Source organism: Lycium ferocissimum, chromosome 2, assembly GCF_029784015.1.
Source record: "Lycium ferocissimum isolate CSIRO_LF1 chromosome 2, AGI_CSIRO_Lferr_CH_V1, whole genome shotgun sequence".
Taxonomy (NCBI): Eukaryota; Viridiplantae; Streptophyta; class Magnoliopsida; order Solanales; family Solanaceae; genus Lycium; species Lycium ferocissimum.
In genome coordinates this window covers 55,816,148-55,842,618 of record NC_081343.1, presented here as the reverse complement: position 1 = coordinate 55,842,618, position 26,471 = coordinate 55,816,148, and the positions used below count along the sequence as shown (strand labels likewise).

Below are 26,471 nucleotides of genomic sequence, written 5' to 3'. Positions count from 1 at the left end.
ACACATTGTTGAAGTTATTATCAATCATGAATGTTACTGCTCCCACTTTGATTACATTTTCTCTTGCTCATTTACCATGAACAAATCTTTTATGGTTAACAGTCTTCACACTTTCCCAAACTTACTGCCTGAATTCAAATTTTCTACTTGCTCTCTGCACATTTTATTGGCTATACATGTAAAATTCTAATAGAGAGGTGAGCATTTAATTCTTCACTTTTTGGTTTAAATCTCAAAGGTATAGGGTTCAATTTGGAACAGTTATTTTAATCTTCTTCTTCCAATTCTAAGAAAGTTTTTGTTGATCAAGACATGGTAAACCTGCCCTTTCTCTATGGCTGAACTTTGGAATAATATCATAAAGGACCACAGTCCAGAAGCCCACTTGATAAAAAAAAGAAACTCTGTTTGGGTACTTACACCAAACTAGTAATGACAAGGGACAAAGGAAGTAACAAGTAAAAAACTAATAAGGATGTGCGATACAGCCTCAAATGTATATTCCTAAGTAGAACATCAAAAAGCTTTCTGAAAAGCCATTATGAAGCAGCATGCCTATTAGTATAACAATATCCACCAAATGCATGTCAAAAGTTGCTTTACGGTTGAATGTCAAAAGCAAGATCACACAGAAAGGAGTGTTTATCCACACCAATGTCCTGTGCATCAACTTAGTCATCCTTTTTCAGTTTCAACTTTGCTTCGACATCGCCACTGTAAGGAGCTACGTGGTATGCATATTGCTGCAGAACAGAAAAGAAAACCATCTCCACGCAAATTAAAACATTCTGAATGGCTTCCTGAAGGTGCTCCACATCCAACCAAAAATGGTGAGATTTGATAACGCCCAACGCAACTAGAATTTTAACCACCAACCCCTGCAAAAGACCGAGATGAATAGTTTATTGCATAAGTGATGCTAAAAACATATTTCAGTCAAGCAAAACATCAAACGGAAAGAGGCTTCCTTACAGAAACAACACAATAAAGAACAAATACCACCTTTTCGAGAAGTTGAAAGAACTTTAATAGTAATGGCATGGAAGTAAAGAGGGTGTTAACAGGATTCAACTTTTTAATGGTGTAGTTTTTGTATCCTTTACTTGATGACTTGCTTGCTAGCAGGACTCTTTTTTTCTTTTTCTTTTTTTTTTTTGATAAACTAGAAATACCCAGAGCCAGTGGCTCATGATTTTGATACTCGGTGGATAATGGATCCGCCCTCACACAATGGGTATCCAGCAATCAAACTTCAGAGGAGATGACTGGTAAAAGAGTAAACAGTTATCTACTCCTAATGACGTAACCTTTTAGAGGAGGGTGGAGGCAGACATGTTGAAGACCTTTAATTCTCAATTGTTTGAACAGATAAAATGTGACAGCCCAATCCCAGAACCCTTCAGTGTGCCTTATAAACCCAAAAACTTCAAGGCATTTCGACATCTTGTTGTCGAAATAATGAAACCAAGTCCTCTATATAGAAAACATTTTCCCAAGCTACAGATAAACCTAAAAGTACATAGATGGTACAGTGTCCCTTGTTGTGTTTTGGTTCCATTACTGGGTTGCACACGCATAAAGAGGATAGCAGTAGAAGGTTTGGCATGAGGCGAAACCAAATGAAGGTGTTCCCAGCTAATAAGCAAACTCTATGCCCGTTGCCCATCCCACTCCCACATCACAAAGACACAGAATGAGGAAACAGCATTGGAGGAAGTATTCAAATAAAAAATGCACAAACTTCCACGTCGGTAAAACAAAATCTGAAATTAGTCAAAGTCCTTCGATATATAGCTGGTAAGAGAAGTCCCTTGATGGGTTTGGCTCCATTGCATATGGTTTCAATACATACAACTACAATGAGTAATCGAAAGCTTGCGAATAAAGCAAATGTATGTCCCCTAAACTTCCTGTAGGCAAATCCAAATCTTTAATACCAGCTAGAATTGCAGTAAACACTAATGTTTTTTCAAGCCTAACATACCAAACAACAAAGAAAATAACCTTCTCAAAAAACTCTTTCCAGGCATATCCTAACAACGTCCCTTGAAGATCATCGCGGCCTTGTGGGCTGCTGATCATGTGTATATTTTTAAATGACAAGTAGCTGAGTAAGCTTTCCCGCATCTTGATTAATCCAACTGGCAGTCTATCTGCTATAGTGCATAAGCACATGTACCGGCCCAACTGAGAAAGCAGATAAGCTTTGCACTTTGTACTGCGGATTCGAACCTAGAATCTCCAGCTTGTTACTCTTACACCTCAACCACTCAATCCTGCCCTTGGGACTACGGCTGCTATATCCTTATGCTGCGCCTTTAGATTACAAATATTTTCATCTTTTCTTTCAAATCACGCTTTTAAAAACGAAAAGCAAAGAAAGCGACAACTGACAGGACCGTAGAACTTAACACAAAATAAATATCATTAAATAATTTTATAATGCCATTAAAAGATAACTATGATAATCAAATTAAATTTCAATGTTTAGTTGATTAACCGTAAAAAGGAATTAATCTGCAGTAATCAAGTTTATCATTCAATTGCTTCAGCTACTGTACTTAGAAGGTAGAAAGATAAGTCCAAAGTGAACATTTCTGCAAACTGCATCGCTTCACCCACGAGCCAACAACCCCTCGTTTCATAGTAGAAGCAAATGAATCACATACTTCGAAGAAAAAGAACAACAACAACCCAGTGAAATCCCACAACGTGGGGTCTGGGGAGGGTAGAGTGTACGCAGACCTTACTCCTACCAAGGTAAGATGGCTGTTTCCGAAAGACCCTCGGCTCACTTCGAAGAAAAAGAAGAAAAAAGTAAATTTAAAAGAAAAATAGACATAGAAGTTGTAGAAGAGGAAGTGTTACAAATTCAAGAAGAAAAGAAGACAACAACGACAATGAATTGATCAAGCAGGGGCAACAAATAATCATAGCAGTCAAATACCAAATGACCCTATTTATTCCCTCCGTTTTCTCTTTTTACCCCGGTTTTTTATTCAAATTCAATAAATCAAGAGAGTTTGTAAAGCGCACATTTCTGCAAAATGCATCTTTGCTCCCACGAGCCAAACAACCCTCCATTCATATTAAAAGTAAATAATTAAATAAAAAGTAAATTAAGAAGAAGAATAGAAAGCAAAGTTGTAGAAGAAAAAGCAGTACAAATTCAAGAAAAGAAGACAACAACGAAAATGAATTGATGAAGCGTAGGTGAAGAATAATCTTAGTAGTCGAATACCAAATGATCCTATTTTTTCCCTCACGATCCTACAACATATGGCTCTAAGCAACGAAGTGATGGTTTTCAATAACATTACTTTCAAGCATAAAAACTGGTGGCCACCTTATCAAAAAAAAAAAAAAAAAAAAAAAAAAGGGAAAAAGCTGATGGCTCTTCTTCAAATAAAATATGAGAAATTGCTCTAAAGATTCTAGTGTGTCATATGCTTCTCAGCTAAATTTGCTAGACCTCATCTACTTTTCATATTTAATAAATTCATATTATGCCATCAAAAGATAACCTCCTCCAATACCTGTCTTGTCCCTTTTTTTTCTTTCCGATTTTCTGCTTCCAATTGTTCTAATTCAGTACGACTTTCTAAAGAAGAATTTCCAACATAGTCATATAAAATGAATATATGTAAAACAAACCCTTGACCAAAATTACAGGAGATGGGTGAGGAATTTTCTTTCGGCCGGGGGGTGGGGGATGAGTTGGACCTCTACCTGCCAAAAGCTGAAGAAAACAATCCCTTTGATGCAGATGAACTTTGAAACTGGTTTGTGTGGCTGCAGTTCCTTTGAAAAAACATGATAGAAAACAACCAAAGAGTACATGGCCACTGTGAATGAAATATTGAGAATGATGGTAAACGTCCAGCTGAGCCAACTCGGATATAACCCAAGAATCTGTAACGTGATCATCAAGATAGAGCATGCTGGACGGATGATAACAAATTGCCATGTCCAATGCTTCATAAGTTTCAGTGTCCGGTGATCTAAGTGGGCAGTACGAGGCTGCAATTGGCAGAAAGAATATTAGTTCAATTCACCATACCAATACTAATTTATCAATCATTCTAATGAAATAAAGTAAGAAAGGCATAAGCTCAATTGAACAACTGCCAAAATTAGGAAGACAAACTTCAACCTAATTTCTCACATCAGCCACATTATAAGAAAATTTACATAAGCTATCAGTACTTGAACTCCAAGCTTAGACAGCATATCAGTACTTAGACTGGATCTGATAAATAATTTCTTTAGGATTTGCAGTCATAATTATTAATCGGTTACATTAGGCTAATAACTCAAATAACTTGATAAAGTACATTAGGCTAATAACTCAAATAACTTGATTATCTATCTTAGACGACTAGAACCATGGGCTTCAAAACAAAAAATAAAAGATACTGGGGCATGGAGTTTTCCTTTCACTAAAGGAGGAAAGTGAAATAGTGACTAGATCCAAGCACAATGGTTATCAGATATAAATACATGAATGCATTATTATCTGGCACATATATTAAGAGAAAAGGTGAAGCATAAGTATAATCACACCTGAAATAGAGTCATTGGAAAGGAATGATGAATTTCCCTCCCTTTGATTTCATCAGGCACAATGTTTTTGCTGATGGATATATTCAAATAACTATACATCAGGGCCAAAAATTTGGCGATTGCCTGCAAATAAAACAACATCAAATTCTAGAAAACAAGCTGGAAACCTTTTTTGCTGTTAATGACACGATATAGCAACTTACCACAGCCTCATAGCATTCTTTAACTGAGTCTAGAAACATGAAAAATGCTTTGCTTCCACGAATATCTAACAAGCCCACAAACGAGTCAATGGCATAAAGGGGGGCCATAACTATAATCATGATTATCGCCTTTTGCTCCTTTGGATTTTTCCAATAGAAGAGGTGTTGTGACAAGAGCTGTATCGTGAAATGCATTGAAAGCAAAGCAGAAAATCCCGATCCCACCATAGTAAGCTGTGCACTGTCCATACTAGCGAAGTCCATATTTTATCAAGCCTTGCAAGAACACAGAACTCTTCCTGCATATATATTGGCGTGCACTTATTTTTCAATTATCCGATACTAGTAGGAAGTCGAGCCAGTTTGAAATGTAAATATATTGGCTGGTGCTAAAAACATGCATTGTTAGAGAATTTTTCAACTAGAGCTATATTCAGTGTTGCTAGTTCAAGGGCAATGAGAACAACAAATAAAGTTATCAACTTTATTATAATTAACATGCAACTGTTTAGCAGAATATCAAATTCAAGAAACCTAAGCTTGATATTTGAGCACCAATTTGATTTAAATATCAAAGGGACATATTATCCAAATTCAAAACCAAATCTTTAGTTAAAATACAGATTTTGCATTTCGGGAATCAAAATAAAATGCTTTCTTGAAAAACAAAAAACAACCCAAACCAATAATTAGCAAATTGAATCAATACAAAATACCCATATCCTCCAGGTCACCAGAAATTTAAGAAGACGACAAGAAAGTGATACAAAATTAAGATCCAGAGAACTTATTATCATGATAGCACACGAAAAGAAACAAGGAATTAAGCAAACATGACAGTAATCAAAGTTCTAAACAAAGAAATTGAGTGTTACAAGAGAAATTTTGCACTTACAGTGAATCAATCAAGATTAGTGAGTTGGCCGTAGTATTGTGAATCTACTTCTTATAATGTCACCTGCTTTTTAATTTACTCTCTACTTCATTCAATTTAGGCGTGTAGGATTTTTCAACTTTACTCTGGCCACTTGGCATCAAATATCATTTAAGTATTGATTTGGCCCCGGTTTGGATGAGATTATGGCTTTTGACTTATGAGATAAAACTTTTAAAATTTTTAGCTTATGACTTTTAATTTATTTTTGTTGTTTTGACTTAAAAATAAGTGTTTAAAAGTATATGTTTTTATTTTATTTAAATATTATAAAAGTGCTTAAAAATTATTTTGGCTTAAAAGTGCTTAAAATAAGCCAATCCAAACAGGCTCTTAAATATTGATTTTAAGAATGGAGTATAAATACGCGTGGTTCTGTTTTGTTGTGGCTTTTACCTTGTTACTTTGATTGGATTTATTTAACTTAAATAAATGGGTGATAATTTTATGATAACCTTAATTTGACTTCAAAAATAAAGTTCCTCAATTTTGACCAATAAATATTCTTAATATTTTAAGTTAATTGAGTTTTTAGATACCTATTTAATCTTTTACATTACAACTTTTGTTTTCTTACTTTTTTAATAGAATAACTTTTTTTATTTTGTTTCTAATCTAAATTATGAGCTTACTTATTGAACAAGAATTATTTTTGAAACGTATAAGTTAATGACGTCCAATAATGAAAAAAAATGAGCATAATGAAAAAATTTAGATTAAAAACTAATTTGGCCGTATCAATTGTAATAACAATCTAAACTCAAATTGTAGCTACACAACTGAGAATAAAAGAGAATGAAAACTTTGTAAAACATATACTCACTGCAAATAATATATAAAAAGTATTTATTAAAAGTGTAGGTGGATTTTATGACAAATCTTAAAATATTATCTATGCATACTTAAATGAATTACAATTGAGAAAAAATTTCATTGATGACAATTAAAAGTCAAAATTTCTTGTATGAGCTTTTAAAATTCTAGCAAAACACCTACGTACAAAAATAAAATATCACATAAAATATATAAATGTGTTACGAAAATTGATAGAAAATGTCAAGGAAAAAATATACATTGTGTAGGATATTAGGGGAAAATTGTCTATTGTGTAAGTTGAAGAGGAGTTTGATTTTTAATGCAAAATTAAGAGATATAAATAATTTTTACCCTAAATAAATTGACAGGACAAAAAACGTGTATATAGTTAGTGTAATTTGACATTTTCTACTAGCTTATGTGTTTCAGACTTTCAGTCTCTATGTCAACAATCACTTACTAGAAAATTACCCATAATTATCTTTTAAATAGTGTAACATTTTTTTGCAAAATCAATTTATAGAAGTTAATTTAACTCAATTGAGTTTGGTTTTAGCGTGATTGATTTTGATTAGGTCAAAATATAACTGGATGTGCTAAAGTCAATATACCTGCATTGTCAATCTAATATATATATATATATACACATTTCAATATACTTTAATTTGTAGTAGAATGTCAGTTACTAATATTAACAGGTTACATAAGTTTTTGTAATAGAAATTTACCTATAATCGCCTTATAAAAAGATCTTACACTTTCCTTGCATAAAACTTGTACCAATTTTTTTTTTTTTGGTCAAAATTTAAAACGATATGAATATGTATTCATGCTGACAAAGAAAAAGAGGTAAACATCCTACTATAATGTGTATAATTGCACTGATTGTTACATGGGAAAAATGGCTAGTATCCTAGTATAATGTATAAATTTGCACTGATTGTATTTAAAGAGTTTAACTAATATACATAACGCAATTTTTTTTTTTTTTTACACAATCGGGTAATATGTACCGTCAATAAAAATAGGTACCCCTTAATTTGTTACCATCCTATGTTCCTAATTTTTAGTTTCGTTTATTTTCTTCCTCTTTAACACTTCCTCTGTAATTTCCCCTCTCTACCCTTGACCCTTCTATAACTCAGAATGACAAGATCTTTAGATCTGCAGAATCAAGTCCTAACACAAGCTTAGTCAAATTTGGCGTTTTAAAAAAAAAAATATATGGGGTAGGTGAAGGGCAGATGAGGGAGAGAATTACAAGACGGGAATCGAACCCTCACCAACGAGGTCATAATTAAGGTAGCTTGGTAGAACGCTCACGTTGGGTACTGGATTTTGGTTATAATTTGATGACAAACCATCTTTGGATTAGAGCTTTTTGTTAAGCTTCTATGCGTGTACAATTAAATTAAAGGGATAAACTTATATAAAGAGGAGTATACCTTTTCCAATATGTATTTCTTTTGATGCCGATGTTAATAGAATTGCAGGAATCCAAGAGAATTCGAGTAATTCAATGCTAATACAGGAGTTACCTAGAGATAACTTGAGTTGATTAGCTATAGAAATGGAAGAAAAGAGATGGAATAGAAGTAGAATAGTATTTCTGTATTGTATTTTCATAAATGTCTCTAATAGAATGTATTACAAGTATTTATAGGAAAGGAATCAATGAACTAACAACTGATTACACCACCAAAGGATGTGGCGCAGCAGATGAGGCTGCTCCACCCTTAACTAGAGGTCTCGGGTTTGAGCCCTGGGAATGGAAAAATCCTGGGTAGGGAGCGCTTCCCTTAGAATGGGGCCCTACGCGGCGCGAATCCGAATATAGTCGGGCTTCAATGCGGGTACCAGACACCGGGTGGGAAACCACAAAAAAAAAAAAAGGAACTAACAACTGATTACAACTGTCTACAAGTCATTTGACTGAATTACCCAACTAATAATTCCTAACAACCTGCTGACATGGCTAACTAACTAATGGAAACAGTTAACTACCTTTTGAACTTCAACTACTAAAGACTGATTCATGCATCAGCCGATTGATGTATACTTTCAGTAAAAGATTCCTACGATTTCAATTAGTCTATCAGCTTTCTTGTATCCAATCTCAACCTCTTCACACATTGCAATGTTTTTATTTAAATCTTATTGATATACAGATAATAATCATAAACATACTCTTTCAACATGAATAAGGGGTCATAACGCTATAACTTTTTCTTCAACAAATGCTGGTTCTTGCTTTAATAGTTTGAAACAACAAATGAATTGTAAAAATGAATGTCATGAAAACAAAGAAAAGAGCTGATGAAATACTTGGATTTATTGGTAAATAAGATCATAATTCTAAACATATTCCGGTAGAATAAATACTAACATAGAGTTCAAGGTGCCTTATATTACTACTTTCCTTATGTAAAAATCAGATGTTAAAAAAGTGAAAATATTTGAAATTTATTGGTTATAGGCTTAAAAGTTGCCTGATTGTGTAAAAAAACTTTACACCGTCGGTGGATATTAGTTAAACTCATATTTAAAATAGTATATATACAACCTAAATTCTTTACATACTTGGTCCCCCATTTTCTCTGATTCAATAAAGCGTTATCCAACCGCATAGCTTCTTGAATTTTGACATTTCTCTTGTTTTATATCTTGTAGCCTAGTTCTTGAAATATACTGGGCTTTATCAGTACTAGAGACATCACTTGAATCCAATATTGGTACATAGTCATCATCACCTCTGGGTAAAAAACTAAGAAAGATTCATCATTTTCAATGCCAACACCTACTAAGGACAATATCATCCTTACAACAATTATTGGTCCAGAATAATAACTGGATGTTATAAAGTCAGTGCTCTGTTCTTGCTTGTGACCATCCAGCTGAATTATGGAAAGAAAGAAATTGTTAGTAATAGTTTTGTCTATGGTATTAGTTTTTGAAGGCTATTATATTGAAAGCGGGGCTTCAACGACAGTAACGTATGATCACAAGGCATTGGTTATTGATGGAAAGAGGAGAATTTTGCAATCAGGTTCAATACATTATCCAAGAACTACCCCTGAAGTGAGTATTATCTTCTTACTTCTTAGATTATACTAACATTACTATATGGCACATTATGTGATATGGTTTTAGGGTGTTTTCCTGTTGAATGTAGATATGGCCAGAGATCATTAGGAAGGCTAAGGAAGGAGGATTGAACGTGATTGAGAGTTATGTTTTCTGGAATTATCATGAACCTGTCAAAGGGGAGGTATGAACTTCTTTCAATTTTGGTAAACAGCTTTAAATGCAACTTTTCATTAATAAGAGATTACCTGTGTTGAAGTGTTAACAGAAAATCTGATTGTTCATTCTTATGATGCTCACAGTTGGTATTTACTGTACTTCAGTTTTGCTTCAAAGCTTCATATAATATTGGACAGAGATGAGCCTAAATGGAGCGCTATGGACAGTGAGGATTCATATAGTTGTTTAGTTTGATGTTTCACTACAAAAGAAATCGTTAAGTAGCTAGTAGAAAAGCTTTTCTGATGCATAAACTGCCACTAGGTTCATGTACTTCTTGGTTTATATTGTTTGCTTTTTCTTTATTGCTGCAAAAAATTGCTAGCTTGCTGCATAGATGATAAGGTTTTCATGGACATTTACATGCTATAGCATGTTATGTCTTTTTCAGCTTCTTATGATACTCTTGCTACTTGCCTTAGCTTTTACGAAATGTGATTTGGGTCTAGAATACTCGGTTTCTGGTGCTTCTTCATATTCAAACTTTTATTTTCTCATCTCTGAATGCAGAATATCTATCTATTTAGCAACTCATATAAAGTTGTGTTACCTCATCTGGGACAAAGCGGTTTGTTAGACATATAGAGCAGTGTATAGTAGTCTCGTGACTCGTTGCATATTGCTGTAGTTAAAAATTTCTCCTCTCATTTTCTCCATAAGTAATTATACTTCCAACTACTACAGTACTACTTCAAGGGCAGGTTTGACCTTGTACGGTTTGTGAAGACAGTGCAAGAAGCTGGCCTATACGTGCATCTCCGAATTGGTCCATATGCCTGTGCTGAATGGAACTATGGGTTAGTTCATCAAGGCAAACTCTATTTTTCCCGGTTCATTGAACTGTGATAGTAGCTAAAAACTTGTTATTCTCTAAAGTTGTCAGATTCATTTCATTAACTTATTTGTGCACTTCACGGCAAAGTTTCCATATATAGAAAAAAAGGCAGTGATTCATCTCCACCAGTGGATTAAGGACAAGTCATTTTCTTATTTTTATAATGCACATCTTAACGGGGTCTTAACCTTTTTGTTTAATAGCTCCGCTATTTTATCCGAGCAGGGGCTTTCCAATGTGGCTACATTTTATCCCTGGAATACAGTTTCGCACAACCAATGAACCTTTTAAGGAAAGTGTTGACTAGTTTTTTATATTTAGCTTTGGACAGCTATTCACCGTGTCCTCTTTTAGCTTTTCTGTTTTTTCTTTCAAATATTCAGTACTATTATATGTCATTAGTTGAAGAAACCTGTATTGATTTCAATGCAGAATGAAATGAAGCTCTTTCTTGCCAAGATTGTTAATCTTATGAAGGATGAGAACCTCTTTGCTACACAAGGAGGTCCAATTATTCTCGCTCAGGTTGTTTAATCCTCTCTTTTCTTTTTTGATATTTCACCATCACACTCTTTTCCAATTTTTGAATAATGGATATCTTTGTTGTATTTTACATCTTCCTCCTGGATTCTGAATAGTACACTCTTATTACTTGATAGTTAGCTATCCTCTTTTCCATTTCTTCTCTTTGCTCTTTTTTGGTGTTAATCAGTGATCTATCCACTTAACAGGTCGAAAATGAGTATGGAAATGTTGAGTGGGCATATGGAGTCAGTGGAGAACTGTATGTAAAATGGGCTGCAGAAACTGCTGTTAGTCTTAATACAACCGTTCCTTGGGTGATGTGTGCGCAAGAAGATGCACCTGATTCAGTTGTAAGTGTTTATGGTATTCATGATGGCATATTCCACCTACTACCTTACTATCCATTCCTCCGCAATCCATACTATTTGCAGTGTGTCAGAAGCATTTTCTTAGCTATTAGTAGGATATTGCTAAACTGCTGTTTAGAATAGATATTATAGTATGTTACAAAGTTCAGGCATCTCAAGACCTTTTGAACTAAATTTCCTGCTGATGTTAGTTCTGCATAAAATATCTGAGAGTAATTTCCTGATGATGTTACCATTAATAGTTTTGCTTCTTAAGCCAACAGTCAAAAGAAGGACATTTATAATTTAAGTAATAACTGCAAACATGTTGATTATGCAGATAAATACATGTAATGGATTCTATTGTGATCGCTTTACTCCAAATTCCCCGTCCAAGCCAAAGATGTGGACAGAAAACTATGTTGGATGGTAAATCTTCCTCCTTTTTACTATCCTCAGGAACTCTGACTGAGGATAGTAAAATTTCAAGGTGTTGTTTCGTTTGCAGGTTCCTTGCATTTGGTTATCCTGTTCCTTATCGACCTGTTGAAGACTTAGCTTTTGCCGTTGCACGCTTTTTTGAAACTGGTGGTACATTTCAAAATTATTACATGGTAAATGCCTCTTAATTTCCCCATGTTGTTCTTGACTCTTGTTACTTTTGGGATTTAATTCTGCCATCTTTTATATTTAGTACTTTGGTGGCACCAATTTTGGTCGAACGGCAGGAGGCCCTCTAGTAGCAACAAGCTACGACTATGATGCCCCCATAGATGAGTATGGTATGACCATGTCATAAAAATAAGAAGCAATTTGATATATATAAGCATCTCTTGAAGCTGCTTTTTAAGGTTCTCAATCTAATCAAACATACTTGATGCAGGTTTCATAAGTCAGCCAAAGTGGGGACACCTGCGCGACTTACACAAGGCGATAAAACATTGTGAAGAGTATTTGGTCAATGCAGATCCAATTCATTTGTCCCTTGGTCTGGAACTTGAGGTAAACAATACAGAGTGAGATGTCTTCCAGATTTCAGCTGTTTAATAGATTAAAGGTAGATAACACTAAAAATTGAATCTTAACCCAACTTCATTTCTACAAAACGTGAAGAAAATGGACCTGATGCCTAACTCAGCCCTAGAAGCTAGCTAAAAGAGAACATATAAGAAAACTTCAGCTCATACACTTAACCCTGGGATTCTAACACTTCCTGCACTGCTGTGGGCTGGATATATAATTTTTCATCATTAGAGTGATCTGAATTAGCTTTTTGCCAGCCAATGAATATATTCTTTAATGTTGGATAAATGTCACTTGTTCTTTTAATTGTGACACATCAGAAATGTCTGCCAGGCACATGTATATTACAAAACCTCCAATGACTGTGCAGCCTTCCTTGCTAACTATGGTAACAGTTCAGATGCAAATGTTACATTTAATGGGAAGTCATATTTTCTTCCTGCTTGGTCTGTTAGCATTCTTCCAGACTGCAAGAATGTCATATTCAACACGGCAAAGGTACTGCTTTCACATATGTACATTAATTTTTCCTACTCACAATGTCGCGTTTTATCTGTTTGGAGCATCCCCTCTATGATTTGGGTGCTATTATGGCATCGTATGAGCAATGATATATTTCCACGGTTAACCTTTATCTATTATCTGGTCCACTAGAAATGCATAGAATATCCTGATCACCTTGCTTATAACATGAAACTATGAAAAAATAACTCATGCTTAAGAAGCTTTATTGAAGTGTATCTATCTTACAAAAGTTTTTCCCTTTGCTCATAATGGAGAAAGGTTGTTTCACAAAAAACAACTGGAAGTGCAGAATTTACTCACAACACAGTTACAATTGAAAATTCCATGGAGTCAGATCCTTGGGGCTGGTACAAAGAAAAAGTTGGTATTGGGAATAATAATTCATTTGCAGCATCACACTTACTGGAGCAGATAAATACAACAAAAGATACCAGTGATTTCCTTTGGTATACTACAAGGTAATTAATTAGTTTTCCTTCACCTATCGGTGCTATTTTATATTTCTATACTAAAGAATCTGATTGGGGGATTGATAGTCAGTGAAGATGATAATATTTGGCTTCCACGAGAAACTAAAGGGCATACCCATATTCTTCATTTGTTAAAATAAATTGATAATCTTGGTAGAGCGGTTTATTTTATTTTGTTAAGATCCCAAGCTTGGTTTCTCTGGTTTAGTCATTTGTCCGATACAATAAGCTCTTTACTTCATTGATGTAATATCCCTACGTTGTTTTTTCTTTCTGTTGCCAGTATAAATGTGGAGGAGAACATTGAGAAGAGAAAAGTAAAAGAATTGCAGTTAATTATTGGAAGCTTAGGACATGCAGCTCTTGTTTTTGTAAACAAGAAATCTGTGGGTAACTATCTCATCTAATTTCTACTTCCTCAACCGTGTTTAATAACTTAGAAATTCCAACGTGATCTTAACAGCAACGTGAAAGTGTACTTTTCTGATAGATTGAGTTTTTTGATGGAGCTGTTCATACATGGTATTAGAGCATGTAAAAGTCCTAGTTCACCTATATGATAGATAAAGCTCTGGATGAGGTGGTTCATGCAACTCAACAGAACCAAGAAGAAGACTAATATACCTAATTTTACCTTCAGCATTCCATTAAGACTACATAGAAGTGCTTCTTATATAAAGATTATTCTGTGATTTGAGATGGTATCTCAGACACGATTTTGATTTTCTATCCGGAATTGGAATATGGTTCCATTATGAGTGCTAAGATAGCTGACCATTAAATCTCTTTTGTATTCAGCATCTGCAAGCCTCCATGTCTATCATGCATTCACTAACTGACATCTATTTGGTGCCTTCTTCAGGATTTGGCTACGGTAATCACGATGATGCAAGCTTTGTTCTAAGTAAAAAGATCCATCTTAAGCAAGGAAACAACACAGTGGACATATTGAGCATGATGGTTGGTTTGCAGGTAAGTCTATCTCAGTAAATAGGCTTTTCCAATACTTTGCATGTGGAAACTCATATTATTTGCTTGGTTACATTTTTTCTTACTCATTTATTATGTGATTCACCAGAACTATGGGCCGTGGTTTGACATCTCTGGAGCAGGGGTATTTTCTGTTATCTTCAGCGATTTGAAGAATTCCAAGAACTTTTCTTCTACAGAATGGATCTACCAGGTTCTTGATGATTATTTTAACATAAATCTTTTTTATTTTGCCATGCTATCCCGTCTTAATAATTTAACTTTCTTGTTTAAATATGATTTCAGCTTCCTAACTATTATTCTAGAGGTACAAGTAATTCAAATGCCAAACAGAAAATCTATTTGAGTACTTAAACCAAACTAGGTAATATGATAAGGGACAAAAGAAGTACAAGTGAAAATCTAATAAAGATGCGTGACAGTGCCTCAAAGGTATCTTCTAACAAGAACATTAGAAATATTTTTGAAAAGGCATAATGAAGCAGCATAACATTATCCACAAAATTCATGTCAAAAGTACGATGTGATTACACTCAGACTACTTGGAAGTCCAGTACAAACAGTTGTGCTTTACAGGAAGAAAGTCTATAATTTTAGCTTCTGATAACTGAGAGTTCTCCTTACATACTAGCTGAGGTCAGCACATCTGCTGCAACCAAAAAGATAGAAAGGGCAATAGTTGAGTTATATTTTGTCAACTGATTGTGGAAATACGTCCTACAATTTCATGGTCATCCTATATTTGCAAAAACAAGCTTACTAAGGACAGAATAGATGTTGATTGCAGGCTTTCTTTTTCTTTTTGCGGATTCTCTTGGGGGTGGAGGGGGTGCTTTATATTCTTCTCTGTAAATTTCGAAAGGTTATGACTTTGTTCTAATAAGATCCTAGGATAACTCGAGACTTTGCTTATTTTTCAGGTAGGACTTGAAGGTGAGTATCTTGGACTTGATAAAGTTAGCCGTGCAAATAGCTCGCTGTGGATTCAGGGGAATTCTGTCCCAATAAATCAGAGTTTGATATGGTACAAGGTGTGTAGAATTGCTTGTATTTCTGCTTCACTAGTCCTTATGTCAACTGCTTATTATTAGGTACCTTATGAGGAGTAGAGTGATAGTTAATGCCTATGCTGGTGTGTCTCTCCATTCCCCACTTCCCATTATAGAAGGCAAGGGTGGTCATTAGTTCCTTCTTGTATATGTCCTCAATGCTATTTTTGCCTTTAATCTCTTGCATGTAGTCCCTTTATTTGCAATTAGCATCTGATGAACATAGGTAATATGTTACATCTGTTGTATCTTTTGTCTTGATCTCTTATATCCAGGTTAGATTTTCTCCTCCAGAAGGAACAGGTCCTGTATCACTAAATCTCTCCAGTATGGGTAAAGGTCAAGCATGGGTAAATGGGCAGCATGTAGGGAGATACTGGTCGTCTTATCGTTCACCCTCAACTGGTTGTTCCGATAATTGTGACTATAGAGAGCTTATGATTCATGGAAATGTCTGAAGAAATGTGGTCAACCTGCTCAAGTGTTGTGAGTAGATAGAAGCGGCTAGTGCATTTTACTCTTGATGCCTTGCATCGTCATGATCCTTCTTGCAAATTGATCTGACTAAGTACTAACCATTAACGCTTCATATAGGTACCATGTACCGCGCAGTTGGGTGTGTGTGCCTGGAAAGAACCTGCTTGTGCTGCATGAAGAGCTTGGCGGTAACCCTTCAAAAATATCTTTCTCTACAAGATCTGGGCAAACAATTTGTGCTCATGTATCTGAGTCGGATCTTCCACCCGTTGATATTTGGAGGCCAGATAAAGATCTTACATCTCAAGAACCTTCATTGCGACTGAATTGTGAACAAGGATGGACTATTGCTGCAGTTAACTTTGCTAGCTTTGGAACTCCTCAAGGAGATTGTGGCGCATTCATTCAAGGGAGTTGTCATTTAGATGTGTTATCAATAGTTCATCAGGTAATATTACTAGCATTTCTTCATTTTTTTTTTTGCATCTATTAGTGATGACCACAGAAATTTCCCATGTACCACTCAAGCATTGTCATTAGAGCTCGAACTAAGCCAATGTTATGTAAACCTTATCACTGAATTGTTAAATACCACCTTAATTGAGGGAATGAGTTGTAATCTCCTTATATTAACTTGGACAATCCTCCTCTCATGACCTAGAATTTGGGGTTAAGTCCCAAGGTTCATTTTCTTCACATGCCAGATTCAAGCTAGATTTAGGATTGGGTTAAAACCCAAGGTCCATTTCTTCACAAGAATACATCACCTAACCCTTGGGGGGTCGCATAATGGTTTCTATCGGGTTTTTGGGATGCCCAATCCATAGCTTGGATGCTCGGATTCTTTTACACACCTCAATTTTGTTTTAAGTGTCAAAAGTAATCACCATTCTCGTATGTTTGGCTCTGAAATTCTTGAATGACTATGCAGGGGTGTTTTGGCAAATCAGGATGTTCCATTCCTATCACCATGGCTAAACTTGGTGACCCATGTCCTGGAGTACTAAAAAGTCTGGCTGTCGAAGCTTTCTGCAGTGCTGAATCATAAAATTCCATGGTCCTGGTAGGTGGTGAAATCATTGCCTTCTTGTCATTTTTTTCTGTTTCTGGCAATCAAAGGTAAAGGTCTGTATTATAAACCAGAGCCAGCTAGAGTGTGCAACTTGTAATCTATAATACTTCAGTATTCCACTTGTCTGATGATCCAAAAAAGTAATAAATGAAAACCTTTGCCCCCATTTTTCAGCTATACGTTCATGGCTTTTGTTCTCTTACTGGAATGACACGCACATTCATTCTGCAATCTGTATTTCGTACTTTAAACTTCGAAATAGACAGGAAATTGGAAACTACGGGGTTAAAATGGACTTGAACTAAATGTTGTAGTTGGAATTCTACTTTGAGATCTCCAGATTAAGTACTCAGCCATCCATCCCCACAGGGACCAGTAAAACACACACATCTATTTCACACGGAAAAAAGAAATTGGAAAGCAGGAGATAATAAAAAGATTTTGTCTTATTGGAATTTTACAAGTATAAAATACAAGGCGTATATGTGTCGCGGGATGCAGGGCTTTTACAGCTTATTTAACATTAAGAACAAGAACATATCTCTTTTACACATTTAGACAGTAAGCAGAATCTTCCCAATATGCTTGCTGCTTTCCATCAACTGATGAGCCTCAGCTGCTTCTGCTAAAGGGAAGTACTTGTACACCACCGGTTTCACCTTGCCTGCTGCTATTGCTGGCCAAACATTCTTCTCCACTTCTCTCACAATTTGAGCTTTGTTTTTTGCACTTCTACTACGCAAGCCAGCAGCGACAGAAAAGTCACAGATACACATAAAATCTACTGAGCGAGATCCAAAATGAGGTCCATGTCATTCATTCAAAGAAAAACTCCATGAAATTAAATTGCTTCGTGTCTTGAGCTTATTCTTAGAACTGCAGCTGCAACTGAGAACTATTGCATACCCATTAACCAACAGAATCTACATGCTAAGTCCAAGTGAATACTAGACCTTAAAGTCATCTAATGGCATGTGCAACTATATGAGTACATTCTCCGCCCACTCATTGAGCTAGTTGGGGGGAAATAGAAAGAAAGTGGAATTACAGTAGAGCGTTTTGAAATTTCCCTCTTCCAGTTCACTAACGGCATTCTTGTTTGAGTATTTGGTCAAACAAGTTCCATATCAAGCTTAAGAATATATTTCACAACAAAGTTCTAACTTTAGATATATCAGAGCACATCTATACTTACCCTGCACTGTCAGGCGTCTTGCTAACACACAGCCAAGATTTACTTGTGTCACTGTTCCTCCCATAAAGCCAATAATGAAGAGCCTACCATCAACATTAAGACTGTCAAGGTTTCGTTGGAAGTATGGACCTCCTATATTATCTAGTATGACATCAACACCTGCGTTGAACATTGATATTAGAATATGATCAATGTAAGACATGAAACGAAATTAAGTATATGATAACCATTGTACTATTCGACAGAAAAACAAATGATGCCTACGAGAAATGATTACCTTTGCCTCCTGTTTCTTCCTTGATGCGTGTGACAAAGTCTTCAGTCTTGTAATTGATGCAAACGTCAGCTCCAAGTTCTTTGCATGCAGCAAGTTTCTCCTCGCTTCCTGGTTAACAAGATTTGACATGGTTAGCTGGATGATTTCAGTTCCATAATGAGATAAGATATCATCATGAACCTGCTGTGATGAAAACTTTGACCCCAAAGCACTTAGCCATTTGAATGGCAAAGGTACCAATTCCACTAGAGCCTCCATGTATCTGAAAGTAACCCATGTAGCTATTAGTCATTTCATGTCCTTGAGCTTATTCCACGGGAATCAAGGATTTTGTGAAGATACTACCAAACGATTGTGCCAATTGACTAAATGGCTGATAATCTACAAAAAGGAACTACAGCTAACAAGAAATCGTATTAAAGAGTAGCTTTGGTCTGTCTAATCACCAGAAACGTTTCACCCGAGGAAAGCCTGCTCGTCATGAAAACTGTCGACCAAACAGTGCAAGCCACTTCAGGAAAACTAGCAGCATCTTGTAAAGAAATGCCTGATGGAACAGGTAGAACTTGTCCAGTAGGTACAGCTACTTTCTCTGCATAACCTCCTCCACCAACGAGAGCACATACCTATCAGGTGAATATTGTACATCATCAATGCACTAAATAAAATTTCCTTTAAACCAATTCATAGAAATGTGCTCTCCTAATCCACGAAAAAAAAAACATAAGAGAATAAACCTTACTCTTACTCCAGAGCAGAGGTCGTTGAGCACTCTACTCCTACTCCAGAGCCCTTACTCTTATCAAGATATAAAACTTATTTCCCCTCCTCGATACTTAATTATCTCCACTTCCACCACTACTTAATTTTACCAAATTTATGTTAAACCAAACACCACAAAATTAATAGAATATTACCCCATGGAAATATTCTACACCATACAACAACAACAATAACTACCCCATAATCCCAAACTAGGTGGAGTCGTCTATATGAATCATCTATATCCATTATGCTCTACTGGGGCTCATTTTATTTTCCAATTCTCATAAAAGGTTCTCTAATTCATAAATAATCCCTACACTGACATACAAAACTCTTAACGAAAATAAATAAATTCAAGTGCACCAACAAATGACTCAGCCTTAATCTAAAACTAGTTGGTATTTCCTTTATGGCTTTGGCTTCCTTCCTGTTCTGATCTTAGCCAAGTCCGCATAGGTTCCAAAAAATTGTAAGTAATTTAGACAATCTCAATGTTACATTATGCCATACCAAGAGCAAAACTACCAATTCAACAATACCAAATAGCAATTAGGCCTCAACCCTAGACTAGTTAGGTCTGCTACATAAATTCTTAACATCCATTCCACTCTATTTGAGCCCAAATTCAGAAGAAGAAAAAAAAAACTGACAATTTCACTAGACAAATCTTATACATTCAAGAATAAAGCTGACATCTTTTTTAAATAGAAATGTAATCAGACAAACCTGGTCACCAATTTTCCAGCGAGTAACATCCTTGCCAACAGCTTCAACAGTGCCAGAACATTCAAGACCAGGGTATTCACTATCACCTTTAGGGGGTGGGTATTTACCTTGGCGTTGAAGGGTGTCAGCTCTATTAAGTGCAGTAGCTGCTACTTTAATCAACACTTCATCTTCTTTAATTTGTGGATCTTCCACTTGTTGTAGCTTCAACACCTCTGGATCACCGGGACTTGTGATTACTACAGCCTTCATCCTTGATCACAAATTAATTTTACAGAGAGTTAACTCACTGAATTAACAAGGTTTTTGGGGTTGCTGAGAAAGTGATAATGACTATGAAGTGTGTGAGTACTTATTCGTGTCGAATTGGAGAGGCTTACACGACTTTCTTGCATACATACATACATACATATCCTTCAAGACAAATGCAAAAATCCAACCAAACCAAAAGATAACACTAAGGGTCGTTTGGTTCGAAGACACTGGGATTAGTTATGAGATTAGTTATTTTGGTATTATTTTTATTGATTGTTTAATTTGTTATATTAAAAGTAATACGCATCGCATAATCTTTAAGAAAAAGTCATTTGTTTACAAAAATACCATCCACCTTATTTAGTAGAAAAGAGATTTGAGGCACCTCAGGGCTATATTTGTCATTTTCATTGTTTTATCCTGGATAATTGATGTTGGATTGTTATTCCAGGGATAACTTATCCTTGTATTATTTTTAATATTGGGATAACTTACCTCAAAGATCTTAACCAATTAAGGGATAAGTTAGTCCTAAATATTTATCCCATGACTATTTTTCCTTACCTATCGTACCAAACGACCCCTAATAATGTTTTGGTTTGATTTGCTTTTCATTTTTCATTTTAAAACTTTAGCAAATAATTAATTACTCCATCGATCTTCTTTTTTGCGGCATTGTTTGTCTTTGCACAAAGTTTAAGAAATAATTAAAGACTTTTAAAGTTTGTGGTCTAAAACAAATCTTAAATATTTGTGCAGTTATAAATTATTTTATTAAGGGACGAGGAAAATTTTAAAGTTAAGTTATTTCTAATTATAGAATGTAACACTCTTTTTTTGACAGACTAAAAAGAATAGTTAGTTGCATAAATTGGAACAAAGAGAGTTGTACATATATATTTGAAATAGTCAATTTTGTCCCTTGAACTATTTGAAATGGTGTAACTTTACCCTCTATTTAAAATTCGTGATAAGTGCTTTTACTTGTAAGGACTTGAGCACAATTTATCTAAGACATTATAAATTACTTTAACTATTTTATGTGATAATTTTTATACTATGTCAATTTGTATAATATAAAGTCAATTTATGATATTAACTTTTCAAATTGAACATTTACTCTACAATTTCCTTCAAAACTACTATACGATCGAAATTTGAGATGACTTAAAGTTATTATAAGTAATATAACGTGCCTATTTATAATTAAATTTGATTTATTTTATTGCATCATTCTTAGAGTTAGTAAAATAAATTCATTATTATTGATATAAAAACTAATTTTTAAAATAATTATGTAAGAGATGAGAAGGTATATGATTTTATGTTTTAATGTAAAAAGTCAGTGTAAGGAACGAGAGAAAAAAAAAAGCTATATGTCATCGTTTTTTATTTGTTAAAATAGGAAGTCTAATACTAATTTTCTTATTTGTTATTATATCACTTACACATTCAAAGCAACTCCTACCCCCAAAAATAAAAATAAAACAATTCCCATTTTCAATACTTCAAGAGTAAAATTGGCTCTTTTTTTTTTTTTTTGGAACAACCATTAGTAAGAAGAATTTTTGAAGCTTTGGCTAGTTGATCGGTATTTTTGAGCTAGTTGACTAACAACAAGGATATTTTTAAGAGAGTGTTATTCGGATTTCGAGATTCAAATAATTTTACCATAATTTTTTAATGTCTTTTAAATATTTTGAATTATCAATTATTGTGCCTTATTGTACTTTTTATGTAGTTTTTAAATATGTAAATTTTATTTCAAAAAACTTAAAGCACCATGTTCGAATTCACGATAAAAATAAAACAATTTAACTCTCAAAATGCAAATTGAGCCACATAAATTATAACATGGTCCCAATACCCGACATTTATTAGTTAAACGCCTTAATTCCCGTATTTATACAAAACAAAAAGGGAAAATAACCGTCTATTACTATTTAGAAAAAATAATTACCCGAAATAGCCCATGTTTGGAATAGTACACGAAATGGCCCTATTTGTACCCCTACTTCAAAAGCCTATAAATGTGATTCCATCAGGCTGGGGTACTGTTACACCTCGTAGTTTTATACGTGAAATCTATTAGGCATTAGTTGTTTTAAGTGTAGACCTGGAGAACTTCCTAGGATATGTGAGATTGTATGCACCTATCTCATGATTACGAGGGTTTAAGTTCATATAATAAGCTATGGAAGGCTCCGGAACCAAGCAAATCAAAGAAAATAAGTTTGTCGAAAATTTGGAAAAAGTTGACAGAATTTTGGGTCAACTTTAGAGGGGTATATCTTCAGGTATATTAGGGGTTTTAAGGTGTTTCAAAAGCCTAAAATGAAGTTCGTCGAGTCTAGTTTCCAACGCAACAAACCCTCATCGATACGACGTCGGAGTAGAGAATTATGGACGTTACGAGTTAGGCGGGAAGAGCAGGGGACTACACCGCGCGAACGCACAGTGTCGCGCGCTGCTACATGCTACAGTGCCAACCGACTCTAATCCACTATATAAGGGCTAAAACCCCTCTTTTCTCCATAATAGCTTCTAAAAATATTCTAAAAAGCTCAGTAACATATGAGAGCTTACATATAACATAAAAGTGGGGATTTTCAGAGATTTCAAGTGACGGAATACTAATCGAGGTCCGGGTGACATGTAGTCACGCTTATAGTTTTGTTTTGCGTTGGAGTTGGCTTGGATCCAAAGTAATTATTGAAAAATATTGCTATTCTAACAAAGATAAGGTATGAATCTCTCTTTAATAATATTGATTTAGGAATATTTACGAGAATAAGAGTTATAATTATTGTGTCGGTGTTGTTGGCTTATAGATTGAGGTTTGAAGAAAGTTTTGGACGAAATTGTACATATTTGTCTTGTAGAATCTTGATGATGTTATTGTTGATATTGTTGGTATTGTTTGAGCCTTGTTTGGTATTTGGAGGAAGTAGATAATACAAGGAAGATGCTGCCCAAATTTTCGTAACCCCAAATTAGTCTTCGATAACTAGTACATATAAGTTGATGGGAAATATGGTGAAGGCATGATTAAAGGTGTATTTCTCAATATGTAGGTTTAGGTGAAGGGCAAGCATCGAAGTAAGGGATCCTTTGAGTGGAGGCTTGACGAATAAGGTATGTAAGGTGTTCGTTACCCTCTTTCTTTAGCACGAATCCAACTAGAACATAAAAACGAGCATTCCATAACAAATCCACTCCATTCCCATGCTTTATATTTCAATTCTTAATGTCTTGTTATTTGATTGAGTCTTAAAATATTATTTTACTTATCATCATCGATTACTTCTTTGGACTCGATACAAATTCCATACCTTATTCGGAGGCTACCGACCTTATGTCACTCCGAAAGGCCAAGGTCAGTTTATTGACTCCTCATGCATTGTATACATATATATGTATGTATTACACTATTTTACTACACCGTGCCGCGCGATAGTCTTCCGGGCATGGCGCGTAGATGCGCACACCACTACATTGGGCATGTTATGATATTGCCCCGGACGCGGGCTAATGATGATAACACCGAGCCTTAATGGCCGGGCCTGCTTCTATATATATAATCCCGAGCCTTAAAGGTCAGCCTTAAAATCATTTTTATGCATAAAAATGATTTTTATCATGCATTGCATTCGTACTACTTCTAGAGTTTCAGGTTTCGCTTATCCTTATTAATGTTACATTATATCTTACTTTGTTGTTGCTTCCTGCCTTACATACTCAGTACTTTTATCCGTCATCGTTGTCCCATTGCGCGGGACGCTCGTATTTCGTCGTTGGTGCCCCGATAGGATTATTGAGGAGCAACCGCATGGGAGCTTCCAGCCAAGCGGTGTTAGCAAGTGCCACTATTCCGGACTTGCTATCTTTTGGTACTTTTCTGCTTATGTAATATATGTTCATATGTATACTCTTAGAGGCTCATAGACATAGTGGGGTATGTAAATATTATGTATGGCCTTGTCGGCCTTGTTTTAGGTTCTTGATATTTTTCTGATAGCCTTGCCGACTTTATGATACTCGTGATGTTGTAGTGACCTTGTCGGTTCGCATTTGTACATATATGTTGGATTATCAGACATTTCTATGTTGGGCCTTTTCTGCGTGCAGGTGTTCTTTGAGTTACGGTATATGATGTTCACAGTAACCGCTAAGTCAGGTGGTTCCCGGCCAATGGGTCGGAGCCCGTCATACTCCTCGTTGGGGTGTGTTACTGGTACCTTAGATATAACAGAAGTGATAATACAATTTAAAAATGTCGTATATTGTTGTATACAAATGAATTTTCTTGGATATAAACACCTCTTATACATTATTATAAACTCTATACATTGTTATACACTTTTATACAAGGTTGATACATTGTGTACTCTAGATGTATAAAATTGTATATTGTTGTATGATATTGTATATTGTGAAAAAGTGGCTATGCGAGATGTAATTTAAAAATATGACTATGTAAATATAATTTTATATGCTAGATCTTACGTTATTAAAATTTCCCCAAACAAAAATAGTCCATCACCTCACCGCAAACTCAAGTGCTACTTAATTTGGGCTCATAACAGTTCCCTACTTTCCTTGTCCAAGTGCAATAGGGAATCTGCCACTATATATGTATCAATGGAGTTGGAGCAGCATTATCAATGGCAGATTCAAAGAGCAGAAAACGCAAGTTGCTGCGGGTTCCTCGCAAGAAGGGTTCGCTATCTATTTTCAATAATCTGACTGACGAACTCCTTAATGAAATCCTCATTAGACTACCAAGTTGCAAACAAGCAATTCGATGCAAATTGGTTTGCAAACGCTGGTTTTCCCTAATCACCTCCGATTACTTCGTGACTACCTCTGTCCACCACCATCGAAATAAGGATGAAACTATTCTCCCCTTTACTCTTCTTTTACATGATCGGGAAAATAATAGTGTAGAGTATGTAGAGTGCCCCAAACGGAAACGTGGTTTATCATCAAGCCATGTGGATTTAGGGTTTCTGCCGGATAAAATATGCTTAGAAGCATCCTATGGTGACTTAATTTTATGCTATGATGGAAGAAATTACTCTATCTGTAATATTCTGACTAGGCAATGGATTATTCTTCCCCCTTCCCGTTTAGGTATTAGTGGTGGTATTGGTTTCTTGGTTGAGCCTAATTGTGTGGATAATGTTCCATACAAGGTGTTAAAATATTCTTTTCGTGATGAATATAGGATTGACGTTGAGATTTTTTCGTCTGAGCAAGGAAGATGGACCAGATTTGTTGTTACATCTCCGCGCCGTTTGAATTACTTAAAGAGCAACACTCCACTTATTGCTTGTGGACGGATGTTATATAGATTGCCTTATAGGAGTTGTGACCATATGCCGGCTAACTTTGTTATGGCATTTGATCCATTCACAAATGATCCTGCACAAATTGTACACATTATTGATTTACCATTTGAGACTCGTGATGAACGTACCTTATTGTTATGCGGTCAATATGATTTCTTAGTGTCTTCTACATTGGGGGTGTGTCGAGGTCGTCTACGGTTTGCTCAAGTAGCTGAAAAATATGGTTTATTCCTAAGTGTATGGGAGCTTGAGGATTACAGAATGGGGAAATGGACATTGGTGCACAAGAGCTTAAGCAGACAACGACTAGGATCTGTGCTAGCTTTTCACCCAAATAATGAGGATCTTATATGTTCTCGTATAGGTGATTATCGCGTTGTCGTGTACAATTTACGAACGGGTAAAGTGGAAAGCTTTACCTACCCTCGTATACTCAAGCTGCCGAATTCGCCAAGCAGTGATGCATTACAAGTATTACCAATTACACAAAAATGGTGGCCAACACCAGTAAGAGGAGCTTCCTATCAGGAGTGAGTCTTGGTCCTTTGGATTGGAGTTGTTGATCGTTCGTATCGTTTTCTTTTTATTGTCCATATTTAGTTCTTCCAGGCCTATGATATAGTGCTGAACTCCAAACATGCTAACTTAGAATTGTTTTTTGTTTTGCTTGATAGTTAGCAAAGACCTTTATTTCAGGTTATTGTATTCATAGTTTTTAACTCCTCAGTTATCCCCACTGCTCAATATTTTTAATGCCTATGACTTTTATA

General features: G+C 35.3%; 3 protein-coding genes and 1 pseudogene across 3 annotated transcripts; 2 read left to right on the top strand and 2 right to left on the bottom strand.

Annotated features, from left to right (window-relative positions):
* Positions 1–241: 241 nt before the first annotated feature.
* On the bottom strand, positions 242–5,804 carry LOC132045915 (uncharacterized). The gene is made up of 5 exons (XM_059436488.1): positions 5,662–5,804; positions 4,767–5,065; positions 4,564–4,686; positions 3,730–4,020; positions 242–878 (listed from the first exon to the last, which is right to left on the bottom strand). Exons 2-5 carry the CDS (start codon positions 5,028–5,030, stop codon positions 672–674), a joined length of 885 nt encoding a protein of 294 aa, XP_059292471.1. The 5' UTR covers positions 5,031–5,065; positions 5,662–5,804; the 3' UTR covers positions 242–671.
* Positions 5,805–9,210: 3,406 nt separating this feature from the next.
* On the top strand, positions 9,211–17,136 carry LOC132045899 (beta-galactosidase 6-like; annotated as a pseudogene).
* A 426-nt stretch (positions 17,137–17,562) lies between these two features.
* On the bottom strand, positions 17,563–20,472 carry LOC132045908 (uncharacterized). Its single transcript, XM_059436480.1, has 6 exons — positions 20,096–20,472; positions 19,051–19,230; positions 18,785–18,866; positions 18,605–18,712; positions 18,329–18,486; positions 17,563–17,884 (listed from the first exon to the last, which is right to left on the bottom strand). The coding sequence occupies exons 1-6, from the start codon at positions 20,345–20,347 to the stop codon at positions 17,687–17,689; spliced, it is 978 nt and encodes a 325-aa protein (XP_059292463.1). The 5' UTR covers positions 20,348–20,472; the 3' UTR covers positions 17,563–17,686.
* Positions 20,473–25,014: 4,542 nt separating this feature from the next.
* LOC132048215 (uncharacterized) lies at positions 25,015–26,471 on the top strand. The gene has a single exon (XM_059439125.1). It carries the CDS (start codon positions 25,015–25,017, stop codon positions 26,233–26,235), a length of 1,221 nt encoding a protein of 406 aa, XP_059295108.1. The 3' UTR covers positions 26,236–26,471.

Excerpts from the sequence above, each read along its gene's own strand:
- LOC132045915 (XM_059436488.1), bottom strand. The coding sequence starts at position 5,030 with ATGGACTTCGCTAGTATGGACAGTGCACAGCTTACTATGGTGGGATCG. Across the intron at positions 4,687-4,766 it reads AAGAATGCTATGAGGCTGTG|GCAATCGCCAAATTTTTGGC; the intron begins GTAAGTTGCTAT and ends TTTTATTTGCAG. Across the intron at positions 879-3,729 it reads TTTTCTTCAGCTTTTGGCAG|GGGTTGGTGGTTAAAATTCT; the intron begins GTAGAGGTCCAA and ends GGTCTTTTGCAG.
- LOC132045908 (XM_059436480.1), bottom strand. The coding sequence starts at position 20,347 with ATGAAGGCTGTAGTAATCACAAGTCCCGGTGATCCAGAGGTGTTGAAG. Across the intron at positions 18,867-19,050 it reads CCTCGGGTGAAACGTTTCTG|ATACATGGAGGCTCTAGTGG; the intron begins GTGATTAGACAG and ends GGTTACTTTCAG. Across the intron at positions 17,885-18,328 it reads CAAGACGCCTGACAGTGCAG|GCTGCTGGCTTGCGTAGTAG; the intron begins GGTAAGTATAGA and ends GACTTTTCTGTC.
- LOC132048215 (XM_059439125.1), top strand. The coding sequence starts at position 25,015 with ATGGCAGATTCAAAGAGCAGAAAACGCAAGTTGCTGCGGGTTCCTCGC.